The sequence below is a fragment of the Condylostylus longicornis genome, unplaced genomic scaffold, assembly GCF_029603195.1.
Source record: "Condylostylus longicornis isolate FDR11 unplaced genomic scaffold, ASM2960319v2 ptg000016l, whole genome shotgun sequence".
Lineage (NCBI taxonomy): Eukaryota > Metazoa > Arthropoda > Insecta > Diptera > Dolichopodidae > Condylostylus > Condylostylus longicornis.
The window spans coordinates 4,078,962-4,106,954 of NW_026577985.1; the positions used below are offsets into that span (position 1 = coordinate 4,078,962).

Consider the following 27,993-nt stretch of genomic DNA (forward strand, 5'->3'; position numbering starts at 1 on the left):
AACACAACCTTCACCTTCAACGTTTTATATGTTACTGAAAGCATTTCATTATTTTTAAGTCAACAGCTTTTTTTTCTCATAGGGTAAGCTAACTCAAGATATGGGAAGTACCTGTGGTGTCAAGTTGAAAATATAATTAATGAAAGATAATTATTAAATATTGATATAAATACGTAGTAAAGAAAAAATTTGAAGAGGGAATTAATAGGGAGAAAATAATATCTAAAATACAATCAAATATTAACTGTTAAATACAAATTTTATATAAACTTCAAAATTTTACCTCTACTTTTATTTGAAAAAATATTAAAAACTTACTATCATTTATATCAATTACCTAAGAAAAAAAAATATTTAAAATGTTTGGAAAAAACAATCATATATTTTTATGACCGGATTTGAATATTTTTCTATTTTTGAAATAAATGGTATTTTACCAAATGACTCAAAAATTCCGACTGTAAAATAACAGGTATTTTAAAAATTTTGTTCAGGTATTTTAAAATACTTTCCTTTTAGAATTAAGATAGGTCAAACATACACATGCAGGGACATTTTATAAATAGATTGCTCTTGTTTACCTGCTAATAAAATATGAAAAATGAGCACAGTAAAATTTTTGAAGCACCCAATATAACATGTTTGAAATAGTTTTAAAATAATTATTTAAAAAATAATTTATTGGAAGTAGGTACATACATATTTATTTTTAATAACTTAAAAACTAACTGAAATTATTTGAAACAATTTTATAAGTAACGTATAAATAACCGAAATGAGATAATTCAAATTGTTGAAATGTGTCAACCTATATTACTTTTAATAACATTTTTGTTAGCCGACACTACTCAACTTGCCTTATTGGGAAATACAAAATGTGCATGAAAAATCATACATCCTTCCTCATTAACATTTGAAACCATACTGAACTATGAATTTGAAATTTTTTATCATTTTTTCTTTCCTCCTACCTTTCTTTCTTTTTCGTGCAATAGAATTTAAATGGGAAGCTTTTTAAAAAATGTGTATAATATCCTGAGATTTTTTAAAATATTAAACTCTTTTTTACGTAAAAGAAAAGAAAAAAATAATAAAAAATATGACACGATCAGTGGCATTTAAAGAAAAAACCAACAACGAGGCTAAAAAAAATTGAGTATTGGGACTTGTTAGATATAAAGACATTAGTTCTACAAATAAGTTATTGTTTTTCTAAAATCAACTGTGCTTTCAATCTCTGTGAAAATTGAACAACATAATATCCCTTCAAACATAAATTGAATAGAAACTCCAAAAATAGGAATTTTTAAAAATACATTTTTACCATCAGCCTTTGTCTGACTGCAAATAATAGAAATTATTCTAATCGCATTTGATTTACGGTCAGATTTGTAACTAGCAAAAATTAATTTTTTGCGAGTTTTGAGCAGCGATCAGCTGAGTTTTATATTTATTTTCGCAACAAACTTTTAAATTTTGACGTACGGTTTGAGATAATTTCAGTCTGATAAGTAATCAGTCTGTTTACAAAAATTCTGTTGTCACCAAACTATTTTAGTTTAAGTATAAAGTGATATATCTAATAATATTATAGAAAATTTCTAAACGTTATCCATAAAAATTATAGCTTGTCTACTGGGTAAATGTCATAAGTATGTTCATTTGACATAAAATTATTTCGGGCATATTTATTCGTGCAGTTTGGTTGACGGCCTGACGGGAGAAATTTTCGTCCCAAAAATTGTATTTTTATATATAAAAATTGTCCAAGAAAAATAAAATTTCTTTTATTAAAAAAAGTGAAAAAATATATTGTATATAATCAAGTTCTTAAATATGATAAAATGAATTGAATTAATATTAGTTATTATATAAAAGGAATTGATTTATAAAATGCAAAAAAGAAATTCGGCGTTTTCATATTTTTCATATAAATGCTTTTAACAAATACGTTAAACAAAGACAAAAAATACAAAGTGCATAAATAAGTATAAATTGTCAAAACAATGTGTGCAGAAGAGAGAAATATAGTGCGAAGAGACGAATGTATGTAAATGAAAAAAGTATTAAAAATAAAAAATGATGTTTTTTAAATGTTTATATCTATTTTAAAAAACTAAAATTGGTTTTGAAATATGGTGCATGGTATGGATGCAGTTTTAATTGAGATAAATTTATTTACTAAATAACATGAAAATAAAGTATAATTAAGAAATTTTTCGTTGAAAATGTGTCAATTTTTTTGGCTGGTATTTTTAATGTTGCTGTTTAAAATAGTCATACTCTTCTAATGAGAATAGATCTCACTCTTTTATTTAATAACTAATACTATTAAAATGCACACGTTTTACGTATTTCTGTTGTAGAAGAATTGTTATTTTGACGTAAAATTTATAATGTGTGCGTGTTGGATTTTCACTTAACTGTCAAAATGACATGTTTTGACAAAATTAAAAAAAGTTTACCACAAAAAAAAGTTAAAAAAATTTAAATGAGTCGTATTTTCATTGCTTTACATAAAAATTCAACTAATATTTGTTTTATTAAGAGTTATTTGGAAATCAAAAAAAAATCTAAAAGAAGCTTTAACATAAATGTTTAATATTTAAAGTTTTGTTGATAAAGAAATCAATTCACTGTCAATTTGATTTATTTTTAAAACAAAAAATAAAAATGCTTCGAATTGTAATCCATTTAGAATTGTTTATTCCATATATGTCCCAAATAATATTGAAATTTAAAGTAAACATTAATTTCTTTGCTGCATTCAAGAAAATATACCATAGCAAAGTCTATTCTTAAGACGAATAAAATTTATTTGATTTTTTTTTGTAAAATTCACTAGGCGCAACATAAGAAGGTTCCTTAACACCTACAGTACAGTATACATACATGTACATTTCTTTTTAAATTAAAAAAATTGAGTTACTTTCCTTAATACCTACTTATTTTTTTTTTCATTTTAGTTTTCTCAAATAAAATTTTACTTTAAAAACATAAAACTTTAAGATATAACTAAAACAAAAGTAATCTGTAAAAGTGAAAAGGATCGTTTTTTTCCTTTTGTTATTTATTAACTAACAATTTAATAAGTGAAATCATACTAGATAATAAATTGGATGTCGACGATTCAGGCAGCGGCACCATGCAAAGTACCCTGGACTCATCATGTCAAGAAGCTGATGTAAGTTTATCATGCATAATTACTAAAGCTTTATTTCTTAAAAAAATAAATTCTACTTCCAAAACGTGTGATTTTTTTTTTTAGAACTCAAACTTGAGTAAAAGCCAAGTTGAGTTATAAGTCTGAAAAAAATAATGATTTTTCAACTTTTTAAGAAATTAAAAACATTAAAAAAGATTAAAAACACCTCATTTGATAAAATTTATTTCAATATCTTAATTTAGGATTTGATCTTTTGAAAAAATATATGTAATATACAAATGTTTTATATTTTAGTTCATAATAAATAACACACTATTAAAGTTACAAGGATCAGCCGCAGCTGCAGCCGCAGCGGCATCTTCTAATACATCAAATGTATTATATCATCAAACGGCGTCAACAAGTGCCGGTGGTATTGATGGTGATATTGGTCTTGCAACATCTTATCAAATTCAGACACAACCGCAATCAACATTACTACAAAGTTCCACTGGGCCGTTTCATACCCCATTTTCATCATCAACATCAAGTTTATTACATAATATAACACAAATACCAAGTCAACCACCAGCTTATATATTTGATGGCGTTGATTCTCCTCCAGATTATAATTTAACAACACTTACAGATGAAGAATTGCAAGCTGCGGCAGCTGCAGCTGTTGCTGCTGCTGCCGCGGATCAGCAACAACAGAACCATATTACATCCGATTTGCCGTCTCCAACATTACTTTCTAATATCAATTCAATAATATCACCATCTCCTATAGTACCCGACACGTTATTAAGTACTCCAGTTGAAACATCACCACCACCACCATCTTTACCGCCATTATCTCTTCCACCTCCATTATCAATATCACCAGTAATAAATATACCAGCATCAAATTCCTCAAAATCGCAGCCACAACTTCAGATGCACCTGCATTCGCAACAGAAACCAGGGAAACGATCAGTTATTTTAAATGATGTTGTAAACATTGGGGGAGGTAATAATAGTAACAGCGGAGTAGCAACATCATCACCGAAAAAGCCTAGATATAATACCAGTAATTTAACTTATGGGACGCATTCTACTACATCCCCACCTTTATTGCAACCATTATCTTCAACTTCATCATCATCTTTTCCAGCAAACACAATGTCTGTCATTCAACAGCAACATCCCACACTGATTTCATCAATAAATAACAGCGCTGGTAGCTTAAATAGTAATTTAAATCAACAAAGTCAGCAACTGCATCAACAGTTACAACAAAAACCGTTGTCAAGTGGTGCTTCTACTTCAACGAATATGATTAATAACAGCATATTAGGAGGAATTAATAGTGGATTCAATCAAAACACGTCGCCAACACCCTCAAAATTTTTCGATATATTTGAAAAAATTAGAGAATTATACTTGTATTTACTCATACACGACGAAAAATCCCTCAAAGAACATCGGGTAGGTATCTTTTATTTAAACGATCTTTTGTTTTAAATTAGATAGCTGGCAGTACATTGTACATGTTTACAAAACTTTTATTCCAGTGTAATAAAAAGAGTTCATTCACTTAATATTTTATTTGATTTTGCATATTTCAGCGTCGTCATCGGACCCGCTCCTTTGTTTTAGAGCGCTTAGTGGAACGCGAAAAGTTAAACACAGTTGTATTAAATTTGCATCCGGGCAATAAAGGATACTCATTAGCATTTTATCAAAATGACAAAAACGTAAATTCAGTAAATAATGAAAAAACAGGAGGTTTAAACAACAATAATTATCATAGTAATCAAAATTACTCTATAGATAATTTACCAAATGATCGTTTAAGTGGTCAAAATAATAACAATTTTAATAATTTAAGTAATGATAATAATATTAATAATTTAAATAACAATACTAGTAATATTAGTAACAATATATACCGAACAACAACTCAACCATTTAGCAATTATAGAATTAATAATATAAGAAACATTGGTGGTATTACCAGCAACAGTTGGAGTAGAAGTAGTTTTTTTAATAAGGTTGGAACAACCTCTAGTCGAAACAAAATTCAAAAAGGAAATAAAAAAAGTAGTAGTCAAAAACAACAACCAACGGCACAACCACAACAATCATCATTATTTCATCAACAACAACAACATCAGCAACAGCAACAACAAATAGAATCAAATAATCCGAAGCTAAATACATCAAACGCTCCAACTTTATATGACTTTGATGAAAATGATTTTTTAGACACTAGTAGTAATAATGCTCAACAAACGGATTTATCTTTAGATCATGATCCATTTAGTTTTATAGACGAGACAATTCCTGATAATCTATTTTTGGATTTTGATGATCCTATTGATTTATTTAGTTGCAATAACATAGAAAATAATATTTCTTTAAATACAACAACGACTACTGCAGCTACTCATGGGATAGGTACTAATAATATAAGTATCAATATAAACTCCAACTCAATTAATGCAACGGAAAAAGATAATTTAGATGATAAAAATTTAATCGAAGTGATGCGCTGGCCATACGAAGTAGATGATGTACTGCAATCAATTGATAATGAAGCTTTACCACAAATTTTCATAGATTTACTAGAAAATCGGACACCCAATGTCTTTTACTCCGGTTGTATCATATGTCAGGTACGCGATTTTCGACAAACTTTTCCAATTTCACCAAATAGCTGTGATATATATCATGTGTTGTTGAGACCCACCAATGATACATTATATGCTGATATACAACAATTACAATCAGATAATGATTTAACTGCTGAGGAAAAATTGCAAATAGAGTCACAATTAATATTAGCAACAGCAGAGCCATTATGTTTGGATCCAGATCCGCGTATTGGTAAGTATTCAGTGTAAGCTATACACATGAAAAATATTAATATTAGAAAATACATTACCTTTCAAAGGACGTTTCGCTATTAATCAACAATTTAAAAAGCAAATGTTTAATACACAAAAAATGCGAAGGCAGATGAAAAAATATTCTCAAATATCGATAAATCGTAAAAGAAAAACTGATCAATTTACTCATAATTATGGTTTGGAATTGTGCGATTATTTACAAAGAATACGCCAAAGGCCTAGAGTTGGCAGTTCTGCTACTTCCGGCTTAGGAAATAGCCTATTAAGCAGCCATATGAATTCGTCAACGTCAGCTGTAACGACGGGGTGTAACACTAGCACGAACAGCGCCACTAATACAACAACTAACTTAGCTCAATCAATAGCTGCCACAACACAAAGTATTTTGTCTTCGTTTTCATCAAAACTGCCAAAAAAACCAGTGGAAGTTATGAAATCTATGCGAGTACCAAATTTGGATTATCCACCGTTAACGATACCTGATGATGTTCAAGTTCAAAAGTATGCTAAAGCATATGAAAGATCTAGAGAGACTAAAGACTGCATGCCGCAAATCGTTGAGGAATATATATTAGAGACAGATCGTGAAGGTGGTAGAGTCTATCATATAAAACTTTCTATTTATCAAAGACCAGCGAATTCAGAGTATTTAGGAGAATTGTACGTTGATCGGTAAGAATCATCATTTATTTAGTTGAAAGGTATATGTTTTAATATTAAATTTTCTACAGTGACTATCGCAAAGGAGAGCGAAATGGCGAGTCATGCCATTTTACGCTTGGTACACGAGCTCATGCGAATCGCTATATCCAACAATTTACAGAAATATTTACAGAGGAAGGACGTAAATCGGTCAAAATTACTCATTTATTTCCTGGTCAGAATCCAAAGGTTACATTAACGTCCGGAATGACGGAACACATAAAGCAACAACAACAGCAGCAACAACAGCAGCAACAACACCTTGCTCAACAGCAGCTTACGCAGCAAGCATTAGTTGCTTTAGCTCAACAACAACAACAACAACAATTACAGCATCAAGCTATTATAACTACTGTGCATAATCAACAACAACAAACACAACAACAACATCAACAGCATATACAAATTCAATCGACACCTCAACTAATTACTTCAGCAACTGGCAATCAACAACTAAATTTAAATATTCAAGGTGGTAATATTGTTGGAATAACGACCTCAGGAGGAAATGTTCAACATATAAGACAACAACCAACAACGCAGCAATTTATAGATGCTACAGGAGCAACTGTACAAGTACAGACACAAACACGCGGACACCATCAATTAAGCTTGAGTAATGGTTCCTTAGTATTAGTACAGCAGCAGCCTGGACAAAATTCTTCTGGCGTAACTACTGGTTTAACAATACAAACTGCCAGTGGGCAACAAAAAATTATTAATGCAAGTCAACTGGCTGCTGCCACAGGTGCTAGCGCAAATGCTTTACGTGCACAATTAAGTTCAAGTGTGCCAATACTGGTATAAATTCAATTTTTGTTTTTAGCATCTTTTAGATATTTTTCATGTTCTCTTACAGCAAGCGCAATTAAAAGCGGCACCTATTATAACCACAACAAACCAGCAACAACAAATAATTCAACAAAAAAATCAATCAACCGGCGTTACAACAACCATGCATTCGACAAATCCTACCATTAATGCGCTTGTAACTGGTTTTATGAATACTGCAAATCAACTCCAACAACAACAACAACAATCGCAGCAATCTAATGGTAATTGATTGTAATTGGCTATTAATAATTAATGTCTTAATAAGATAATTTTAATATTTTAATATCAATAAAACTTTCAGTTCATTCCAAACCAAGTTCATCTGGCAATGCCGCCATATTAAGTCTTCTTAATAGCGCACCAGCAGCAATGACAAGTACTCCAGTGGCCAGTAGCACTTTTACGACAATATCTGCTGGTCAGTCCCAAGCCACGTTAGTGCCACAACAACAACAACAATCGCAGTCTCATCCAGCAATTATTTCAACAGAAGCAATATTACAACAACACCAACAACAGCAAAATGCTGTAGCGCAACAACGTAAACAAAATGAAGTCATTCAAAATTTGCTCAATTCGAATCTTCGAAAAATTAATATGGTTACAACAGGGAGCGGACAAACAACTACAAGTCGAATAATTAATCAAGGAGGTAATTTGATAGCAGTGAATGTCGGTCCAATAAATCAACAACAACATCCGCAACAACAACAGTCACAGCAGGATAATAATAATGCTACACAACAACAAACACAAACTTCACAACAAACACAGCAAATCATTGTACAGCAACAACAACCTCAAAGTGTACGAGTAACCATGTCCGCCTTAGCTACGCAATTAGCTTCACCGCCTGCTGTAATGACAAATGCTAATGCTACATTTTATACAGCTGCTGCTGCAACTAACACAAATCTAGCCAATAATAGCAATAGCATAGCACTTAGTAATAATAACATAAAAATTTTAAATAACACCATTTCACAGCCATCGAACAATAATTCAGTTCAATCGCAAATGACACCAGCTGTACCACCTCCACCACCTCCAGTGGCGTCTCAACAGCAGCAGAGAATAATTTCTACAACACGCTTAAGTAGGGATAGTTCTACAATCAACGTCGCGGCTCCTTCTCCAGGAAGTGATTCAAATCAATCAAATCAATCAGCCACTTCGAATCTTGGTTTCGCGATGCCGGGTTTAAGTGCTTTGCTAGCCGCTCCTGCTACACCTAGTCCTTCTGCTAATGTTATTAATGAACATTCAACGCAAGTACAACCGCAACAAGCGGCTGGACAACAAGGAACTTTAGTTGGTATTACGCAAACTGGTCAAACAATAACGAATCAGACATTATTAGAAAGACTGAATAGTGGTACAAATATGGTTGGTGCAAACAGTCCAGTGGCAACAACAACTCAACCTGGATTGTCTCCTCAGCAATCACAACAACAGCAGCAACAAACACAAAAATCTATTTTGCAACAACAAATTGTTAATGTCCAATCTCCAGTTCCTTCAATATCTCCTATGTCTAGTCCGCCTCCACAACAAGCCCAACCTTCGCCGCAACAACAGCACCAACAACATCAAACTCAACAACAAATACAAATAACACCAGCAACTTTACAACACAATTCTGGGCAGCAGACTACAACATTAAATTTAGTAGGAACTAATTTAAGTTCACTAAGCGGTGCTATAGCAACCTTTCCTAGTTTACAAAATGTTCAAGTTCAAATACCTGGTTTAGCTCAACCAATTCACTTATCGGTGTCAGGTGCAAGTTTGTCCGCAGCTTTGCAACAGCAACATAATGCAATAATAGCTGCTGCGCAGCATCAACAGCATCAACAAAACAATCAACAACAACAGCAAACACAACAAACTACAAGCCTTCTAGTATCAGTTCCTGTAACAAGTACAACACAAACAATTCAAACAGTTCCTGGTAATGGTGGTAATAATGGCACGCCAACCTTAATTAGCAATAATAACAATGGAATTGGTAATAATGGTGGTAATACGAATATTGTGACTGTACCTGCTAGTGTTGCCGCGACACAGACGGTTGTGTTAACAAATGCTTCAGGACAAAATTTAGTTCCTGGCACACATTCACTATCATTACCATTAGGTTAGTGTTGCTTTTTCGTGCAAATAATATGCCAAAATTTGAATCTATTTATTGTAAAATTCACCGAAAATTTTTCTTTTAGCTCAACTAGTTGCTTCAGGAGTAAAAATGCATCCACAAACTATAAGAGCTGTTCAACAGCCACAGCAACAGCAGCAACAACAATCTCAACAAGCACAGCAAAATACCAGTGTGACCAATGTTGTAAATACTAGCAATATAATTCAAGCAACGGGATTAAATACATCTAGTATAGTTGGTGGCATTAATAACGTTAGCTTAGCTCAACAGAATGCGGTTAATACAAATTTAATAACCAGTAACAATGTAACAGCGCAAACGAATCCAACTGGTAACATACAACTACTTGGAACTCTACAGCAAAGACCTCGTAGCATACAAGTTGTTGGTGCTAAACAATTAAGTAATCGTAGCGCAAATGTTACAATCGCTGGAAATACCGGTACTAATCAAATTGTAAATACACAACGAAGTATAGGTGGCCAAACCTTAAAAATAGCAACACCAATAAGTGGTAAAATATGTAAGTTGGTTTATTCGCACATATTCAAGAATATAGATTGTATCAAAATATTTCATATTCTTCTCTAAAAGTCTTCCCTTCCTTTTGTTAATATCCGTGGACTTATAAAAAGCAAATTTTGACACATGTCAGTCAGTGTAACGTAATATAAAGCTATAGATAAGCCTAAGATATATACATATGTAAGACCAAGATATATATATAAGCCTAAGATATACATATAAGTATTTTATAAAAGCCTAAAATTATATATAGATATATACAGCCAGTCAAAAAAGTTTTCATACACTGAATGATTCTGTATATTTTTATACCCGTACGAACATATGTTCGAAGGGTATACTAAATTTGCCTTACCGTTTGTAACGCTAAGAAATAATGCTCTGAGATATAGACTCAAGTGTATGTTTTTGATCATCGTCGAATTCTGAATTGATTTAGCTTTGTCTGTCCGTCCGCCCGTCCCAGCAATAACTCAAAAACTAATTGAGCTAAGTTCACCAAATTTTCACAAATGATTTATTGTTGAAAGTGCCAGAGCCCTATTCAAATTGGACATGATCCGGGTACCGGTTCGGGTAGCTGCCATACAACTTCAAAAATTATTTGGCTATATCTGAGAAACTATAAAAGCTGTGGTATTGAAATTTCACACAAACGAATATATTATTAGAGCCAATGTGCTTGATAAAGGTAGTTGAAATTGCTTGGCTCCTTCTGGTAGCTGCCGTACAACTTCAAAAGTCATTTGGCTATATCTCAGAAACTATAAAAGCTGTAATATTGATATGTCGCACAAGGGCCGATGTGTTTGATAAAATTCCTTAAAATTGCTTGGGTCTTCCTGGTAGCTGCCATACAACTTCAATAGTAGTTTGGCACATACAGTATTTTGAAAAAAAAACACTACTGAAATTTTGCATAAATTAATATGGTAATACGGCAACTTAATGTCATAATCTGTCCCATAGTCAGTTATATCATATTTATTCGCACATAAGATAACAAATTCAACTCTATTTTTTTTCGTTAGCTCTAGAACTTAAACCGTTAAAGATTTTCAATTTAATTTTTGTATTTTAGTTTTTACAGCAATTATTTGTACTAAGTTATAACAAAAAATAATTTAAAGTTTAATTCAACAAAAAAAATTAAAAAAAAACAAAAAAATTAACAAAAAATAACATCAAAAAGTATTCATACAGTAATATTATTATTCACGTTATTGCAAAAAATTGTTATTAATATATTTTTGAGTTGCCTTTTATTGCTATTACAGCATTTAAACGATTTTTCATACCACCATCCAATTTGGAAATCTCTTGAGGTGTTATATTTGTCTACTCATTTAAAAGAACTCCCTTAAACGATGTTGCTGACGTAATTTCATGTTTTCTAATACATCGTAACTGCTTTGGCATATTGAAAATTAGCCATTCTTTAACGATTTTCGCACAATTTTTAGGGTCGTTAACCTGCTGAAACATGAATGATCGCACATTATGATTTTTTCGGCACTTGGCTTTATATTATTTCGCAAAATATTTAAATACCCATTTCTGTTCATAATGTTATCAATAAAAACGAGGTTACCAACTCCAACAGCACATTATCGTTTGTTGAAAGCAGTATATGGTTTTCGCCACAATTTTGGATGACCATCACTACCAAAAATATTACACTTACTTTTATCACTATAAAATGACGTTATTCCAAGAATCATTCGATTTATTTGAGTGCTCTTTAGCAAATTTAAGCCGTTTTGTTCATCTAAATAAAAATCTTTCATATGAAAGGTTTTTGTTTAGATGAACGTCCATTAAAACCAGCATTTTGTAAAATATTTCGAGTTGTTTGAGGAATGCAGTTCTTCTCTGCTAAATCTTTCATTTTGTGCTGAATAGAAAAAGCTCAAATTTTTGGTTCGTTTTTGCTGACCGTATTGTGCACACAATAGGTAGGTTATGTGATGGCAACAAATTTTGCATATCGACTATTCGGTGGGAATGCACTTCTCCATAATAGGGAAGTGCAAGTAAACTATTTTTAGCAACCTGTCCGATTTTGATGAAATTTTATATGTAAGTTAATTTCAACCATGGCACGGATTGATCAACTTTTGGGATATATCAGGCCTCGGGAACTGCACTTTTTAGCGGGCCTGTTTTACATTTTTGACCATTTTAAAGAAAATATTCAACCGATTTGCTTGAAATTTCATATATAAGCTGCGCTCGACCGTCCGCAAAACCTCCTAACTTTTGGAAGAAATGAGGCATCAGCAACTGGACATTTATTACGGGTAAAATATACATTTTTGCGTATATAAAGAGAAATAATCAACCGATTTCATTGAAATTAAATATTTAAATTCTTCGTATTAAAACAATTAACATATAAATTTTTTGGAAAGATCAGGGCTCGAAAACTGATCTGCGGGCTGATTTTACATTTTTCACCATATCTATGCAGCGAATTGATGGAATTTCGTGAAATTTGATATTTGAGTTCTGGTTGTTAACGAAACTAGCTGGCGAGCATTTCAGAGAATTTGGGTAGCACAAAGCGAAATGCTATTAAGAGCCAAATTTACATTTTTCTAGGTATGTTAACTTACTAATGTCCAAAAAATTGAAAAGAAGTATTTAACAGACATTTTTATAATATTCTGTAACATTTTCACTTAACTAGACAATACACACTGCGGTCGGTTATGTGCTGACCACATCAGATTTTTTACCATGTTGACAGTAACCGGCTGTTCTTTCGAAGTGAATATTTTTGGTCGACCACTTCGTGGTTTAATAGTTGCTGTTCTGTTTTCTTTCTAAATTTTTATCACATATTGGACCGTGGCGTGACTTATACCTGCACTGACTAAAATATCTCGAAGAGATGTTTGCTCCAAATGTAACTTGCATGCCTGTTAAAATTTTTATGCACCTGCCTATATTTTTTTATAACAGTAATTTTACCAAAACAAAAATACACTAGTAACACAATAATAGAATGATTTTTGAATATTAATAAAGAAAAATGTTTTTAATCAAAAATTATGCTTAAAATTCTGTTTAATTCGGGGACTTCTCTATTTCGTATAAACATTTTTTAAGTTGACATAAACTTTTTTGTTAACTTCCGAAAGAAACTATTGCTTAAATTTATTTTGAAAAATTAACTCAAAAAATGAATTTTTTGGGACTTGAAAATAAAACCTTCAAAGTGTATAAAACCTTTTTTGACTCACGTATAAAAGCCTAAGATATATATATATATATATATGTATATCTTAGGTTTATATACATATCTATATAAATATATATATATTTATATAGATAAATGTCATGGCTAAATAATTCAAATTTATATGTACTTTGCACAAGTAAGAAAGTAATATTATAACAGACAGGCCAGGCCAATGTGTTTTTAGATATTTTGTACTTAAAGTTTTTTACTTTCAATATTTCTTCCCTATGGAATATATTACTTAATTAATTCACGCCTTGTTGAAAAGACCAAAGATTCTAGAATATGTCCATTTAGTCTAAAAACAGATTTCATTATTGCGGAAACTCTTGGTAAAACTTCAATTAAAAAAAAATTAAATGTAACTACATGCTCTTCGTAGCAATTATTTCTCAATGCAATTGCGTAATGCAATTATTTTCTACATAATATTTTAGAAGCTTTTAATGAGTAAGGTATTGAAATGCTTACATAGCTATAATTTGCATATCAATTTGCTTATCTAATTGTCATAAAATTCAATTATATTTCTTTATTTAGCATCATCACAATTAACTACAGCCAATTTAACTGCCAATCCATTGGTAATGACTACACAAAAATTACAATTAAAATTCCAAAAACAAGGATTAACTCAGCAGCAGCAACAAACAATATTGCAAACAAATCAGCAGCAACAACAACAGCAAATAATTTCTAATTCAAATGGTGGTAACTTAGGAAATTCATCAAATTCTTCGAACATAAATGTTGTAGGGCAACCACAGCAACAACCCCAACAACAGCAACCAACTCAACAACAGCGTATTATAACCGCAGCCGCTGCTGTTGCTATGACCAATCAAGCAAATCAGAAACGACGAAGATCGGCGACTGATGTAAATAAATAAAATTGAGAATATACAGTGAAATAAAAAATCGTTGAATACATTAAAAATATTTAAACATTTCTAGACATTAAGATTGGGAAAAAAACTCAAGATTTATTTATCTTTTTTTTTCTACTTTTTTTTTAAAGAAGAGTTCGGAATATTTTTTAACTATAAAATAAATACCATATATTTAGATCTTTTATATTTAAAATACATACTTCATTAAAAATATAAACATAATATAATATTATTATATTATAATCCATATTAAAATCACAAAAATATAGAACCTTTTTTTCTTGGAATAATTTGAAAAATTATAAAGATTTTAAAATGTTTTGGTGGTACCACAATAGGAGTAAGTTAGTTTTCGGTTATATAATTATTTCAGATAAGATCTATAAAATTTAAATAGTAAAAATGAATAAAATCAGCTTACAGTTGGTTTGCTCTAACCGCCATAGGTAATAATAAAGGCACAACATTGATAGTCAAAAGAACTTTCAATTATTTTAGAAAATCAAGTACATATTATTTTTCGGATAAAACTTTATATTTTATACGAAAAAAAATCAAGTGTTTGTTTCATAGAATTTCATTCAAAATATTCAAATTAAAATAGTGCCTTTTGAGTGTAGAACTGATTAGCATTTCTTATGCTTAGAATACATAATCGGCTAAATTTGAACTGGCTAAGATTCGCTAAGTAAAATAACTTTACAGTTTAAATAATGTTAAAGATTTTACAGAATCCTTTACACCTTAATAACAAAATAGACTCATGAAGTCGTAGAAATAATTTCTATAATAATTATGAGAATATAAGAAAAATAGGTCTCTATTTTTATATAAAGAAGGAATATATCTTATAAACTTCATATAATTCGTATTAGCAGTGGATGTTGGAGAAAGTGCATAGTATTACTTTTGGGTGGCTAAATTCCTTTTTCTCACTGTTATTCAAATTATTTGCTAAAATAAAATACTTAATTTATTTATAAATATTATTTAACCCAAATTATCCAAATGTGTAATTTCATATTATTTCTTGTTTCAAATTGAAGTAATGAAGAATTCTATGAAACATTCAGTCAATCTTTTATTATTTTTTTGCCTATATTATACGCAATAACAATTCATAAATATAAAATATTGGTAATTTTTCGCCAAAATGCTGTACATAATTATTAATTAATATTATTATTCTTATGATTATTTTCTGTTTAAGTAAATAAAGTTTAATTATTAAAACAACAAATAATATTGTAATTATATTGTGCATGATATGTAATTATTATAATTATTATTAATTAATATTATTATTATCGTCTAATGTTTCTCTTAGGATTAAAAAGAAACAAAATAAGTGAAAAATTTCAAAAAAAAGTTATAATAAGTAAATTTTACTATTAAAAATAAAAAGATAACAAAATTTGAAATGTTTCTTTTTCTTTTAAATATATATTTTTTCCGATTTTGTTAAAATCATCATAAATTGTATGATAGATATTAATTTTTTAGTTAGAAATTTATATACATATATAAATAACGGATATAAGTAGTGGATATGTAAAATAATATTGAATATAAAAAATTAAGTAAAAAAGAAAACAAAATTGTTAAAACAGGAATGCGTACCCATAAAAATTCTATTAATTTCGTAAATTTTTTTGTTCCCATTGATATTTTTTTCCAATAAATTTTAGAAAATTATTTAAATAAAATAAAATGAAGATTCTCTCAATAAGTTATATGCATATATACATCTATATACATATGCATACACGTTCACGCATATTATTATAATTATATTTAATAGATATAGTTTGCTTATAGATATATATATATACATATATAATATATATATGCAAATATTTCATAATATACATATGTATATGTATTTAAAGACGCGTGTCTGATATTGTGCACGCGGCATATATTGAATTAAAATGCATTACATTATTAATTCAAGCATTAATTACCTATATTCAAAAAATAACATAATTAATGTAAAATTTTTTTATAGAGAATTGAGTAGAGTCTACTCGATATTATGTAAGTTCAGAATTACGACTGCAAAATGTATAATAACTCGTATAATTTCATAATAGTATTTTACTAAGAGCTTTTTATTCAATGGTAAGTTTAAAATGTTCAGGGTTCTTTTTTTAAATGACAAGAAATATTATGTTGTTTACATTTTGTATATAAAAATTGAATGTTCTGCTTTTAAGAAATTCACAATTTTAGTTTTGTGTGCTATAAAATATCTTAAATTAATATATCGAAAAACTAGCATTCAATAGATTAATTTAAATATATATATAATGTATTTTTGAATAATTTTCTATAATACCTTCAACTTCCTGAGCGTTTAATGACTTGTCATTCATTTTGAATTATTAAAAATACAAGTCAATTTTGTATTATCTTTAACGTTTTGTTTCTAATTTTTAAATATTTTTGATTTTACTAATAGCTATAATGCCATTGATGGCATAAAAAGCACCCTTATTGGCTTTTAGGATCAAAAATTAAAGTAAAAACTTCTGAATAAAAACGGAAATTTAATTTTCAACTAACTCTGTTTTGTAAAATATTATATAATATACATATGTTATATATTTCTGTTATGTATATTTATATATTAAGTAAATTTAACATATTTTAGCTTATATTTATTGATATCAACTTATTATCATATTAATCCTGTGTTAGCAAATTTAAAATTGTAAAAAAAGTTTGAGAAAATATTTAGTAATCAAAAATTAAAATATTAGTATTATTAAAAATCAAATAATAATTAATATAAAATTTTATTAAAATTGAATTGTCATCAAGAATCTTATGTATTGTTTGTTTTGAACATTCCTTATGAAAGTCAATTTTATACATAAATATGTATATGCCCTATCTTTCATGTTACCGACAAAAATAAATTATAAATATTAATTTGCTTGAAATTGCATGAATATATTTTATATAATATATTTATTATATAATTTATAAATCTGAACTAAATATAATAATATCGCGCAGATTCAATTTTCATATTTAAAAGTTAATTGTTTCATTTTGATGTGTGAGGTAATATGCTGCCAATTCATTAACTGTATGCATTTAATACAATCTATTTCTTAATAATGTAAAATTTATTCTTTATTAACTTAAACTAATTTATTTTCTTTGAAAAATGTTAAATAAATAAATAAATTGAACAAAAATGTGGATTTTAGCAATTAATATTATTACGATTATTGTATTTTTTATTTTCGATTTTATTATTTGTAATATTTTTTATAATATAATGGATAATATATTAAAAAATTCATTCATAATTTTTAAATAGTTACTTAAATAGTATAAAAATTTTGGAATAAAAAATAAAATTATTTACATAAATTAATTAGAAAGATATGCAATACATTGTACTTTTAATTACTGATTTAAATTTGTTTTTTTTTGTTTAGTTGCCACAATTTTATTTCTTTTAAGATCATATAAAACAAGAACATTTTCAGAACAGAAAGAAAAAATGATTTAAAATTTAAAAATTTAGAATTTATAAAATATATGTATATTATACATATACAATATAAAATATACAAAATAATATATTAACAAAAATATTTATTATGTGTATGTATATAACGTATGCTTATATAATTTTAAATACATTTATCTCTGTTTCTATTAAAAATAGGCAAACTAAAAATTCCCGTTAGTAAAACATATACGTGAATATATATAAACATACATTGCTGAAGAATTTGATAAGGTCAAATATACATATATATTTATATATATATTTATGCATGCATTCAGAAAAATACTGAAAAAAATATGACACAAATTACAAAAATCAATATTATAAAATAACTAATTAAAATAAAAATCAACATAAATTGGCATAATTCAGAATATCAAAAAAAAATTTATTAGAGGAATTAAAAAAATTATTAATAACAATATTTTTATAAAAATTATAATTAATTTTTATTAATAAACATTCTATTAATAAAATTAATACTGAATTATTAAAAGAAAACTATACACATAATTTTATAAAATTATATACAGTATACACTTATGTTACACATATTAAAAAACAATAATGTTTTAAATTCCAAAATAAATTGTTAATAAAGCTTAACTAAAAATTTTCTGGGGTTTCTAGAATTTAAACTTAATTTTATAAATTAATATTTCAATGTTTTATTGAGGTGTCAAAATTTTTAAACAAAAACTGATTGAAATGGCACAAATTTAAGATATTGTTATATAAATTATTTATATAGTAATTTTCATTTGCAGATATGTATAATACATTATTATATAATTACTAGTATTATAGTGAATTAACAATTATGATTATTCCATTATCTGCATAAATATTATTAATTTAATCTTGATGCAGTTTATCACTCTAAAGTCACTTTGTTTCAACAGAAAAAAGAAGTTTACAAGGTTAATAGTTTACGATCTCACTCATCATATGAATGATGAGAGGAATAAAATTTATTTGGATCTGTTATAGGACATTTATAGAAAATATAATAAATTTTTCGTAGTGTTTGAATAAAGTTTGAATTTATTAGGAAGTTTTTATTTTATTAAAAGAAAAATAATTATTAGGAAAATATGCAACAAAAACAATATTTTTATAAAATTTGAAAAAGTTTTAATAATTCTGAAAAAAAAATACTATTTACGATTAGAATTGTATATTTAAAGATTCGTGATGTAGAGTGATATAACTTTAATAAAAACGTTAATTAATCAAAATTATACAACTTATTAAATTACAAATACATATGTATGTTTTATTAACATAGGGAAATTAATATAATTTTCATAATGTGTTAAAAAAGTGATTTCTCAGTATTAATTTATCTTTATAATCTTTATATCACTTGTTGTATCCATTTCTTTGAAATTAATGTTTGAAATATATTTCAAAACACATGGAAAAATAATTTTTTATTGTAAAATTTTAAAAACACAAATTCGAATTTTATTTCGGCTTTAAAACGAGTTAACAATCATTTAGCAAAATATGTATAATGATAATTTTATATTTTCAAGAATATTCTCATTTTTATTTTGTTATGTATATAAGCTTACATATGTATGTTTTAACATGAATTGTTAATTAAATTATTTGTTAATTTAAATAATTATTTTAGCTATTTATTGAAAATTACTATAAGGATTCACTAATAAAATTAATAAAACAAACAGCTTTTTTTGAATAACCCCAAAAAATATTAATTGAGCTAATCATTAATTTTTATATAAAATAATGCTATAAAATTTTTATATAAACAAAACGATTTGTTTTTTTAAAAAAAATATTTTTAATTTTGAAAACGTGTATTTGTATATATGCATACATTATTCGGTATATATTTCTATGACTATACATGTATACAGGGTGTCTCGCATAAGGTGGCAAATAATTTTCTTTGATCAATTTCCAGGAAAAAATTGTTTGGGAGGGAGCGGAAAATGCAGATATACTCGTTTTCGAGCTACAGTCTGTTAAAAAGAAAATGTAACAGATCTTTTCTGCATGTAAATAAATGCTAATAACTTCGGAACCATGCGACAAAGAGTAAACATCGCGGTTTGGTTTCACACTTCATTTACACTGGGAATTCAAAAAGTCTTCTCTGAAATTATATACCACCTTATGCGATGTTTACTGATGATGCACATGCATGCATGTGTGTATATATATACTAATGTATATACACTCAAGTATATATGATATATATAATATATATAATATATATATTATATATATTATATATTCATTATATATATATATATAATGAATTTATATATATGTATACCACTTTGAAACATCACTGAAACATGGATAATGCGTAATGTTTTACATTAGAATTTATTATAAAAAGAAAAATTGTAATTTATTTTTTCATAACTTCTTTGGAAATTTCGTTGGAAATTTCATAGAATAAAAATAAAAAAAATACTAAAAATTCACTATGAATGTATGTATAGAAATTATAAAATTTAAAACTTAAAAATTAAACTCAAAAATATTTAATATAGGCTTTGATTAGGTAGACAGAAGAAAAGTATAAAATTATATAAAAAAATAATAAAAATAACAAATTTAATAAAATTGTGATTAAATATAATAAAAAAATGATTTAATTCAAATTACATAAATTTTTGTTCATTCTATATGTATGATATATGAATTTGTAATTACAACGAAATTTTGTTATTACAATGATATAATACGTTTTTATCAGGTAATCTCCTGAAAACAGTATTTTTGTAACATGTAAATCAAAAATTCTTACACTTACAGTCTTTTGTAGATATATTCATATTTATGATTAAAAAGTGGGATTCGGAAGGCAAATGAGTTTGAATTGTACTATATTCATGCACATGCATCATTTATCGAAAATAGCGTTTGAAGTTTAAACACATTTTATTTTAAAATTAAACCATTTAAAATTTCGTTCAATTTCGACAAAAAAATTGAGAGTTATTATTAATTAGAGATCTAGCGCGATTTTAGTCCGTGTGCACGTCTACGTTCTTACTTAAAATTATAAATCTGTTCCTTATGTCTCATTGTTTCTCACACACTTGTATTACAAAAATGATCATATCGGGAAAATAAGAAGTTTAAATTTAAAACATATGTAAAATGTGGGTATTTAACATAATTAGATTCAAAGAATTTAAACAATGATTTTTTCTTTTGAGTGTAATTTACTACGAACTTAATTTATGATTACTTCATTACGAATATACAGAGCAGAATTGTAGTAATTCGTGATTGATAATATGATATTCATTATTTTCCGAATTTCAGAGCTACGAACGAAATAAATGAGAGTGTTGATAAGTGCTCTCTTTTAAAATTCTGCGTTGATTTAAACAAGTGCCTTTCTTCCTTCGCACAATAAAACAAGAAAGAGAAGAACAAACACCACCAAACATTTAAAAATTGTTTTTTTTATTTCTGCTAAGGGCAGTTGCTATTTTAAGTAAAACGATTCGAACTTTACATTCGGATAGCTGCTATGGCAGCTATACATTACATGAATTATATGAATTCGGCAGCTATGTGTCCAATCACAACTCTGATATGTCATAGAAGTTTTAGTGGAATGTCTTGACAGTTTTATTATTGTTTATAGTTAAATATTTCAATAACTGATTAGTGTAGCATAAGGAAAAGTGGTAACAACGTGTGAGATTATATTAAAATCCCAAATTTGGCCAATTTTGGTTGTATAAAAATCCAGTACTTGCAAAACAATTTCTTTTTTGCCTACATTTGTTTGTATTATTATAGAGACAGAATATAATAATTGCTTCAAAAGACTACATTTGAAAATTAATTTAAGAACTTTTCTGAAGCCTTATTATATTGTTCTCAAAATGAAATGAAGTTTTTTGCTTTTATTTTTATGTAACATGCTGTGACACTTATGTATATGGAAGATGTAAATTTAAGGATTAGTTTTTGTTTAGTTTTAATATTGTTTTGCTTCATTTGATTTAAATTATAAATTTCTTAATGTTCGTTTGATTAATTTGAATTTCTTTGTTATTTTGTTCTCAAATTTTACTGAATTACCAATTAAAATTAATTTGTTTTTTTTTTTTAATTTAATACATTAATTTAATACAAATTTTATTTGAAAAATACCAGGTTGCAATTATTTATTGGCATTAAATTAGTTGCAACAAAATGCCACAATAAGTATGTATTCAATAATTAGTGTTGCAACAAAAACCTACATACATACATATGTATATTTGCATAAAATTGTTTCAAAACCCAACATTTACGTTTTCAATTTACGTTTTTTTTTTGTTAATATTTTATTTTAATTATTGTTATAATATTTTGAGAAATTCGTATTTTAACCTTGTTACAGGGTTTAAAACTTTTTAGAAACTTAACAAGTGACTTTATTACTTCATTCACAAACTATGTGCGATAAATAAAACCAAATAATTGATGACAAGTCGTAAACGAATATCATGTTTTGAAAATTATTGAAAAGAATAAATATAAGTACATAGAAATACAAAATTCAATAAATAGATAAATCATAGCGGACGCTCCTCATTATTATCCCATTTTGTAAGAAGATACTTTCAAATATTTAAAGTAGATGGTGTTTTACAAAGAGGATAATAAAAATTCTGTTCATAAAATATTAAAACTTCAGGTTTACAATGATCCATGAAAATTGAATACATCACCAATGATTTTGGATATTGATCAAAATGCGTCGATCAAAATCGATTTAAAAATAGAATAGGTGGATCAAAATAACACCTGAATATCTATAAAGCTAAATGAGATAATGAAAAACTGATTACATATTCTGAAAAATTATCCTCCGAAACCGGTGAAAATCTTCTGAACTTATAAATCACGAAAGTAGTTTATCAAAGCAGAATTTACATCGCCCATGTAATCCAGAACATGGGAGATTATATTAAAAAAATTTACGTAAGATTATGATTATTAGTTAAAATAATTAAATGCACTATAAGTGTAAGCTTACTAATCCATGTTTTCAATCATGTTTATTCTTCACATACATGATTTGAAAAACCTCAAGTGAATTTATTATTTTCTCACTTTTTCTTTTTCCTGCAATGTCATTTAATCTTTATACTGCAAATTCAATACCAGCTAAACACGTTCTTGTTCTTTTTAAATTGCATTTAGTTCATATTAAATACGGAAAACTGTTAAAATTTTATAGAAAAATTTAAGTTAGGATAAAATATTAGAAATAAAACGATAATAATATCTATAAATGTAGAGATTATCTATAAATTAGACATGAGCTTAAAGTTCTAATTTCAATTCTAATTTTTTTTCGCATAATCACAAAATCTGCAAAAGTTAAATAGTTTATCTTTGTAAATTTGTAATATGTGGGCTCTATATTTTCAATTTTGCTATTATATTTCATGTTTTGTAGAAGAGATTTATCAAACATACGCAATTCGAAAACTGTTTTGTGTTTATTTAGCTTTTGAAATAAAGAACAATATAATTTAATCAACAAAATTTTAAAATGATTTAATTATAAAACTCTTAACATATTTATTTCAATTATATACATGTAATGGAAAAATCACAAATCCGATATAACTGATTTTATTACTTTTTGTAAATGGTATGCATATAAAATTTTTATTCTTATCTTAAAAAAATTTCTTATTTTCTTCCCATATGTCCAATAAAACATCATCAATGTCTGAATTTGGAAATCTATCTACCCAGGACTTAATATAACCTTGATGGCTTGCGTCATACGTAATTAAGTCTACATTTTCACCATTTATTTCAGTATTAGCTTGTACTAATATAATACGAGGTTTTTTATGCAATAGTATAATATTACGCCATTTGGCCCATGGATATGGTCCCGAATCGTTCACTTCTGAATAGTAATCATACATTTTCTTTGCTGCAGCAATGTCAGCTGTTGACTTGAACACTTGAAGTTTTAACAAAAATTGGTAAATTGCTTTCTTGCCTACTGTATTAATTTTAGTTCTGTCGATAGTAAGAAGTAAGTTTTTGCCCTCTTCAGTTTCTATAATCGTTATAAAATCTTGACCAGCTTCAACTAATACTTTCATAATAACATAACGTGCCTGACTATGAGCTTGCATCCACAGTTTCGTCTGCGGGTTGTACATTTCTAAAGCTACACCTACACCATTCCATATTAAGTTCATCCAGTTTGTGTATATGATCTTTTCTTGCTCCTCTTCGCTTTCAAAACCGAAAATTTTAAGAACATCTTTTTGAAGACTTAAATATAAACCAACTGCTTCCGCGCGGCATTCTTCGTAGGATGAACCCATCGATCCAAATTTTGTGTCATATGTTTCTCCCGGTACATACCAATTAGTGATTTTCTCCCCGTTTAACGGGTTCTTTACATGTTCTATATCAAAATTAAATTTTCCATCTTCATCAACTCGGAATAATTTGCCACTACCATGACCTAAAAGCTCATGCAAACCTACTTGAACCTATAATAAGATTTTAAATTTTGTTATTATTCTTATACACGCACACTATTATTAAATTTAATATTTTTGAAATCTTACCTCAAATGATTTTACTTTGTACTCCTTTACCAGTGCTTGATCTTCTTCTGATAAAAATGGTATTGGGTCCTTTTTATTTATATTTGACAAAACATTTCCTAAGGAAACATTTTTAAATCCTTCATCTTGTCTTATTTCGTCATCTGCAATATTATAAAAGATAAACACATATGAATTTATTAAATAACAAACAGTTTGTTATAAATTACAATTTGGTATATTTATTCCAGCAGGAACTCCGCTGCCTGCAAAAGTTAAAACATCTAGAGAAGTGAAATCTGGTTTCAAATAAGAGTCTTTTTCAAAATCTTCATTCCATGGTAAGTGTTTTAAAAACTCTTCAGCTAAGGTTACTAGTTTTCCAAATTTAGATGACATTTCTTTGTTGACCATAGCTACGAATCCTTCAAATTCTGCCCTCGCGCCAGCTGGATCACGATAAGTTTCAATAAAACCTATATAAGTTTCAATGACTGGACCTTTATCTTTAATCCAAAATCGTGAACCTTCTTTATGATCTGGAAGACTGCCTTCAGTAAAACATTTAATGTAATGTTCAATCATAAGGTTTTGATTTTCATTGGCAGCATATTGCTTAGCTAATTTAAGATTTTCAACGCATTTAGCTAATAATTTCGAATAATCACCTCGGGTTACACGAAAGATGTTTTTTTTGAATTCTTCTTCTGGTTTCGTAATGCCATCCTTCGTACCCTTTTCAACGGAAGCTATTCTAATATTGTAAACTTGTTTTTCATTTTCAATTGTTTTAAAAGTTCTGCTCATGTAAGCTTCTATTTGTCGGGATGTCATCCACTCAGTAACTATTTCTGAATCATTTTTAGTACAATTTGAAGACCAATATGTTGTAACACCGTTGGGAGAAAAACCTAAAGTTTCATTATTGTCATTCAGTTCAAAAATTTGTTCTAAAATTTGCTTTGCAACTTTCTGAAGTTGTAGGTCTTCATTGTAAACCTTGGAATTCTCAAGAATTTTTTGAAATTTGTCTTTTGGTAAATTCGGTATAATTTTACTGTCACCAAAACCTTTGTAATTTCCAGAATTCGCAAAAAACCCGCAAGCATACACCAAAAAAGCTGTGAATTCATCGTCGGAAATAGACCCTGAATTTACTGCTTTTTCCTTTAAATCACTCAATGATTCATTTTTAAATATTTTGTGAAGTAAAGCAAATATAGCTGGTGATTCAGGACTACACTGAATTAAAGCAATTAATCCACCATACCATGAGGCTTTTGAAAAATAATGTGCGTATAACTTTTCTTTCGCTGTTAAATTAAGAAATGCGTCTTTACAACTTAAATCAGCGATTGGTTGAGTGTTTGGCAAAACAAATTGTTTCAGTTTGTCGTCAAGCATTTTCAGTTTCGGTTTGAGAATTGAGGTGGCCTGTGAAAATAAATAAGAGTTCTATAGTTTTGTTATTTATTACTTTTCATACTTATTCCACCTATAGTCAAGAGTTACCTTTATGGATTTCATGTCAGAAAAAGATTTTCTTACAGTCATAACTCTTTGTCTCAATATATGCGGTGCTAAATTAGGTATTCTAAAATATTTCAACATTTCTACCTTTTTTTTATTACAAAACTAACAAGTTATGTCCTTATATGTGTTTTTATGAAAACATTTCAATTATTTCTATAGAATTATTCCTAGACCTACCTACCAACATAAAATTTCTACAAAAATTGTTATAAATTAGTAGCTCTAGGTTTAATTATTAGAGCTACTAATAAGGTTGTTGACATAGGTAATATACATTTATGTGCAACTTTACGATTTTGGCCAACCTAAAAATTTTTGTTTAATATCTATATGTAACTATTTTGATAATTAGTATAAAATTTTAATTTTGTCTAATTTTAAGCTTAAAATTGCTTAAAAATTTTGCTGACATTGTAATGTTTTTATAATAAATTCCTATAAAAACGCTGTGTCATCACACATTATAAATATTTATCAGTTATTCTTAGTTTCATTTTCTTTACAATATTTTTCTAAAATTAAGCACCTTTTATTTGAGGAAATTCTTTTTTATCATATCTAGAATCGTTTGAATTATGATAATTTACCTTCAATTAAATTAAATTATACTATTTTCAAGAAAACTTGTCTTCAGCTTTTATTTGTTGTCAAATCTGAAATGCACTTTACAATATTGTGTGTACGCCGGAAATTAATGTGTTTGTGTAAGCGTAAAATTCGATTTTGACAAATATGACATATGTTTTCTGAATTTCAACCTATTTTCAAAAGCAATCTATTTTTTTTGCTTTGGATACGTGTGATTATGTAAATATGCAAAAATGTTTTAATTTTAAATGTAACTATTTTTTGAAAACACAATATGTAAATTTTAAATTATTTTTTAAGAAATTTCGAGAGAAAAATTAGTGTAACATACATAATGTTTACTAAAATTTAAAACAAGTTTTTATGCACACTCTAAATTTTACAATTATACTAATTAAATAAAAAATCTTGAAAATGAAAAAACGTAAATATGGTAAAATAAATATAGCTTCAGTGTATAACCTCTAGTATATATAAATAAATAAGTATTTAACATGTATGTATTTTAAGTAAATAATACATATGTATTTTAAGTAAATTTAATTTAAAACTAACTTTCAACAAAAACTTTAAACAACACAGATTTTCAATTAAAATTTTTAGCTCGGTTCAATGTTCACCAAGCGATGTCAACCAATACAAGACCTGTTATGGTGTTATGATTGTTTTTATTCTTCGCATTTTTGTGAACGTCTCTTTCATTTACATTTCATTCTTTTTTTATTTTTCATTATCTTTTTGAATTCTATTCTACAAAAACGGAAAACCTTGAATTAACTAAATAGAGAAGACAAAAGACTTCCATAGACACATTTTTGCAAATATGAGTGTGTGCAGCTTATATTCTAAAATAAACTTTCAGACCAATGTATGCATAGAATATGACGACCAAGAATGAAAATCTGAAAAAGCACTTCAAAAGAGTTTTCTCCATCAGCAGACGGTTATTGACTTGACATCAATATCATATACGCGAACAAAAGCACATAAAAGTGAAAAAAACATTTGGTTGCCTAGTGATGCATTGCACATATCACTATATTATGTGCCTTTTATGCATGCTTTTTATTGTGTATTTAAATTTTTTTATAGCCTTTAAATAATGTAGCTTCAAAATATTGAATTTTTAAACTTTGCTCATAAAAAAACTAAGTTCTATACAAAAGTCCAATACAAATATGTAAACAGCACAAAAGTTATTTGTTTTTAATAAAGTTACATTTATTTTTTTAGCTTTTACTTACACATGCCACTTAGCTTTTTAAAAAATTGTATATTAAAAAAGAAAACAGGATTCCATTAGAACACTGAAAAACCCCGAATAGGTACTGTTTACATATTTATACGACAAAATCAAGATAAAAAGATCAGATCAGATT

General features: G+C 27.6%; 2 protein-coding genes across 7 annotated transcripts; one reads left to right on the forward strand and one right to left on the reverse strand.

Annotated features, from left to right (window-relative positions):
* The first annotated feature begins 1,824 nt into the window (after nucleotides 1-1,824).
* On the forward strand, nucleotides 1,825-15,681 carry LOC129605926 (putative mediator of RNA polymerase II transcription subunit 26). The gene is made up of 10 exons (XM_055515954.1): nucleotides 1,825-2,046; nucleotides 2,967-3,184; nucleotides 3,461-4,612; nucleotides 4,753-6,013; nucleotides 6,081-6,708; nucleotides 6,768-7,539; nucleotides 7,598-7,793; nucleotides 7,874-9,709; nucleotides 9,792-10,253; nucleotides 14,040-15,681. Exons 2-10 carry the CDS (start codon nucleotides 3,146-3,148, stop codon nucleotides 14,387-14,389), a joined length of 6,696 nt encoding a protein of 2,231 aa, XP_055371929.1. The 5' UTR covers nucleotides 1,825-2,046; nucleotides 2,967-3,145; the 3' UTR covers nucleotides 14,390-15,681.
* A 7,764-nt stretch (nucleotides 15,682-23,445) lies between these two features.
* LOC129605864 (dipeptidyl peptidase 3) lies at nucleotides 23,446-27,262 on the reverse strand. Of its 6 annotated transcripts, none has more exons than XM_055515857.1 (4): nucleotides 27,170-27,262; nucleotides 24,724-25,927; nucleotides 24,515-24,657; nucleotides 23,446-24,436 (listed from the first exon to the last, which is right to left on the reverse strand). In XM_055515857.1, the coding sequence occupies exons 2-4, from the start codon at nucleotides 25,895-25,897 to the stop codon at nucleotides 23,597-23,599; spliced, it is 2,157 nt and encodes a 718-aa protein (XP_055371832.1). In that variant the 5' UTR covers nucleotides 25,898-25,927; nucleotides 27,170-27,262; the 3' UTR covers nucleotides 23,446-23,596. The 6 variants fall into 6 exon arrangements, with proteins under 6 accessions (XP_055371832.1, XP_055371830.1, XP_055371827.1 ...); XM_055515855.1 differs by having other exon boundaries at nucleotides 27,077-27,201; XM_055515852.1 differs by lacking the exon at nucleotides 27,170-27,262 and adding an exon at nucleotides 26,614-26,990.
* Nucleotides 27,263-27,993: the final 731 nt, after the last annotated feature.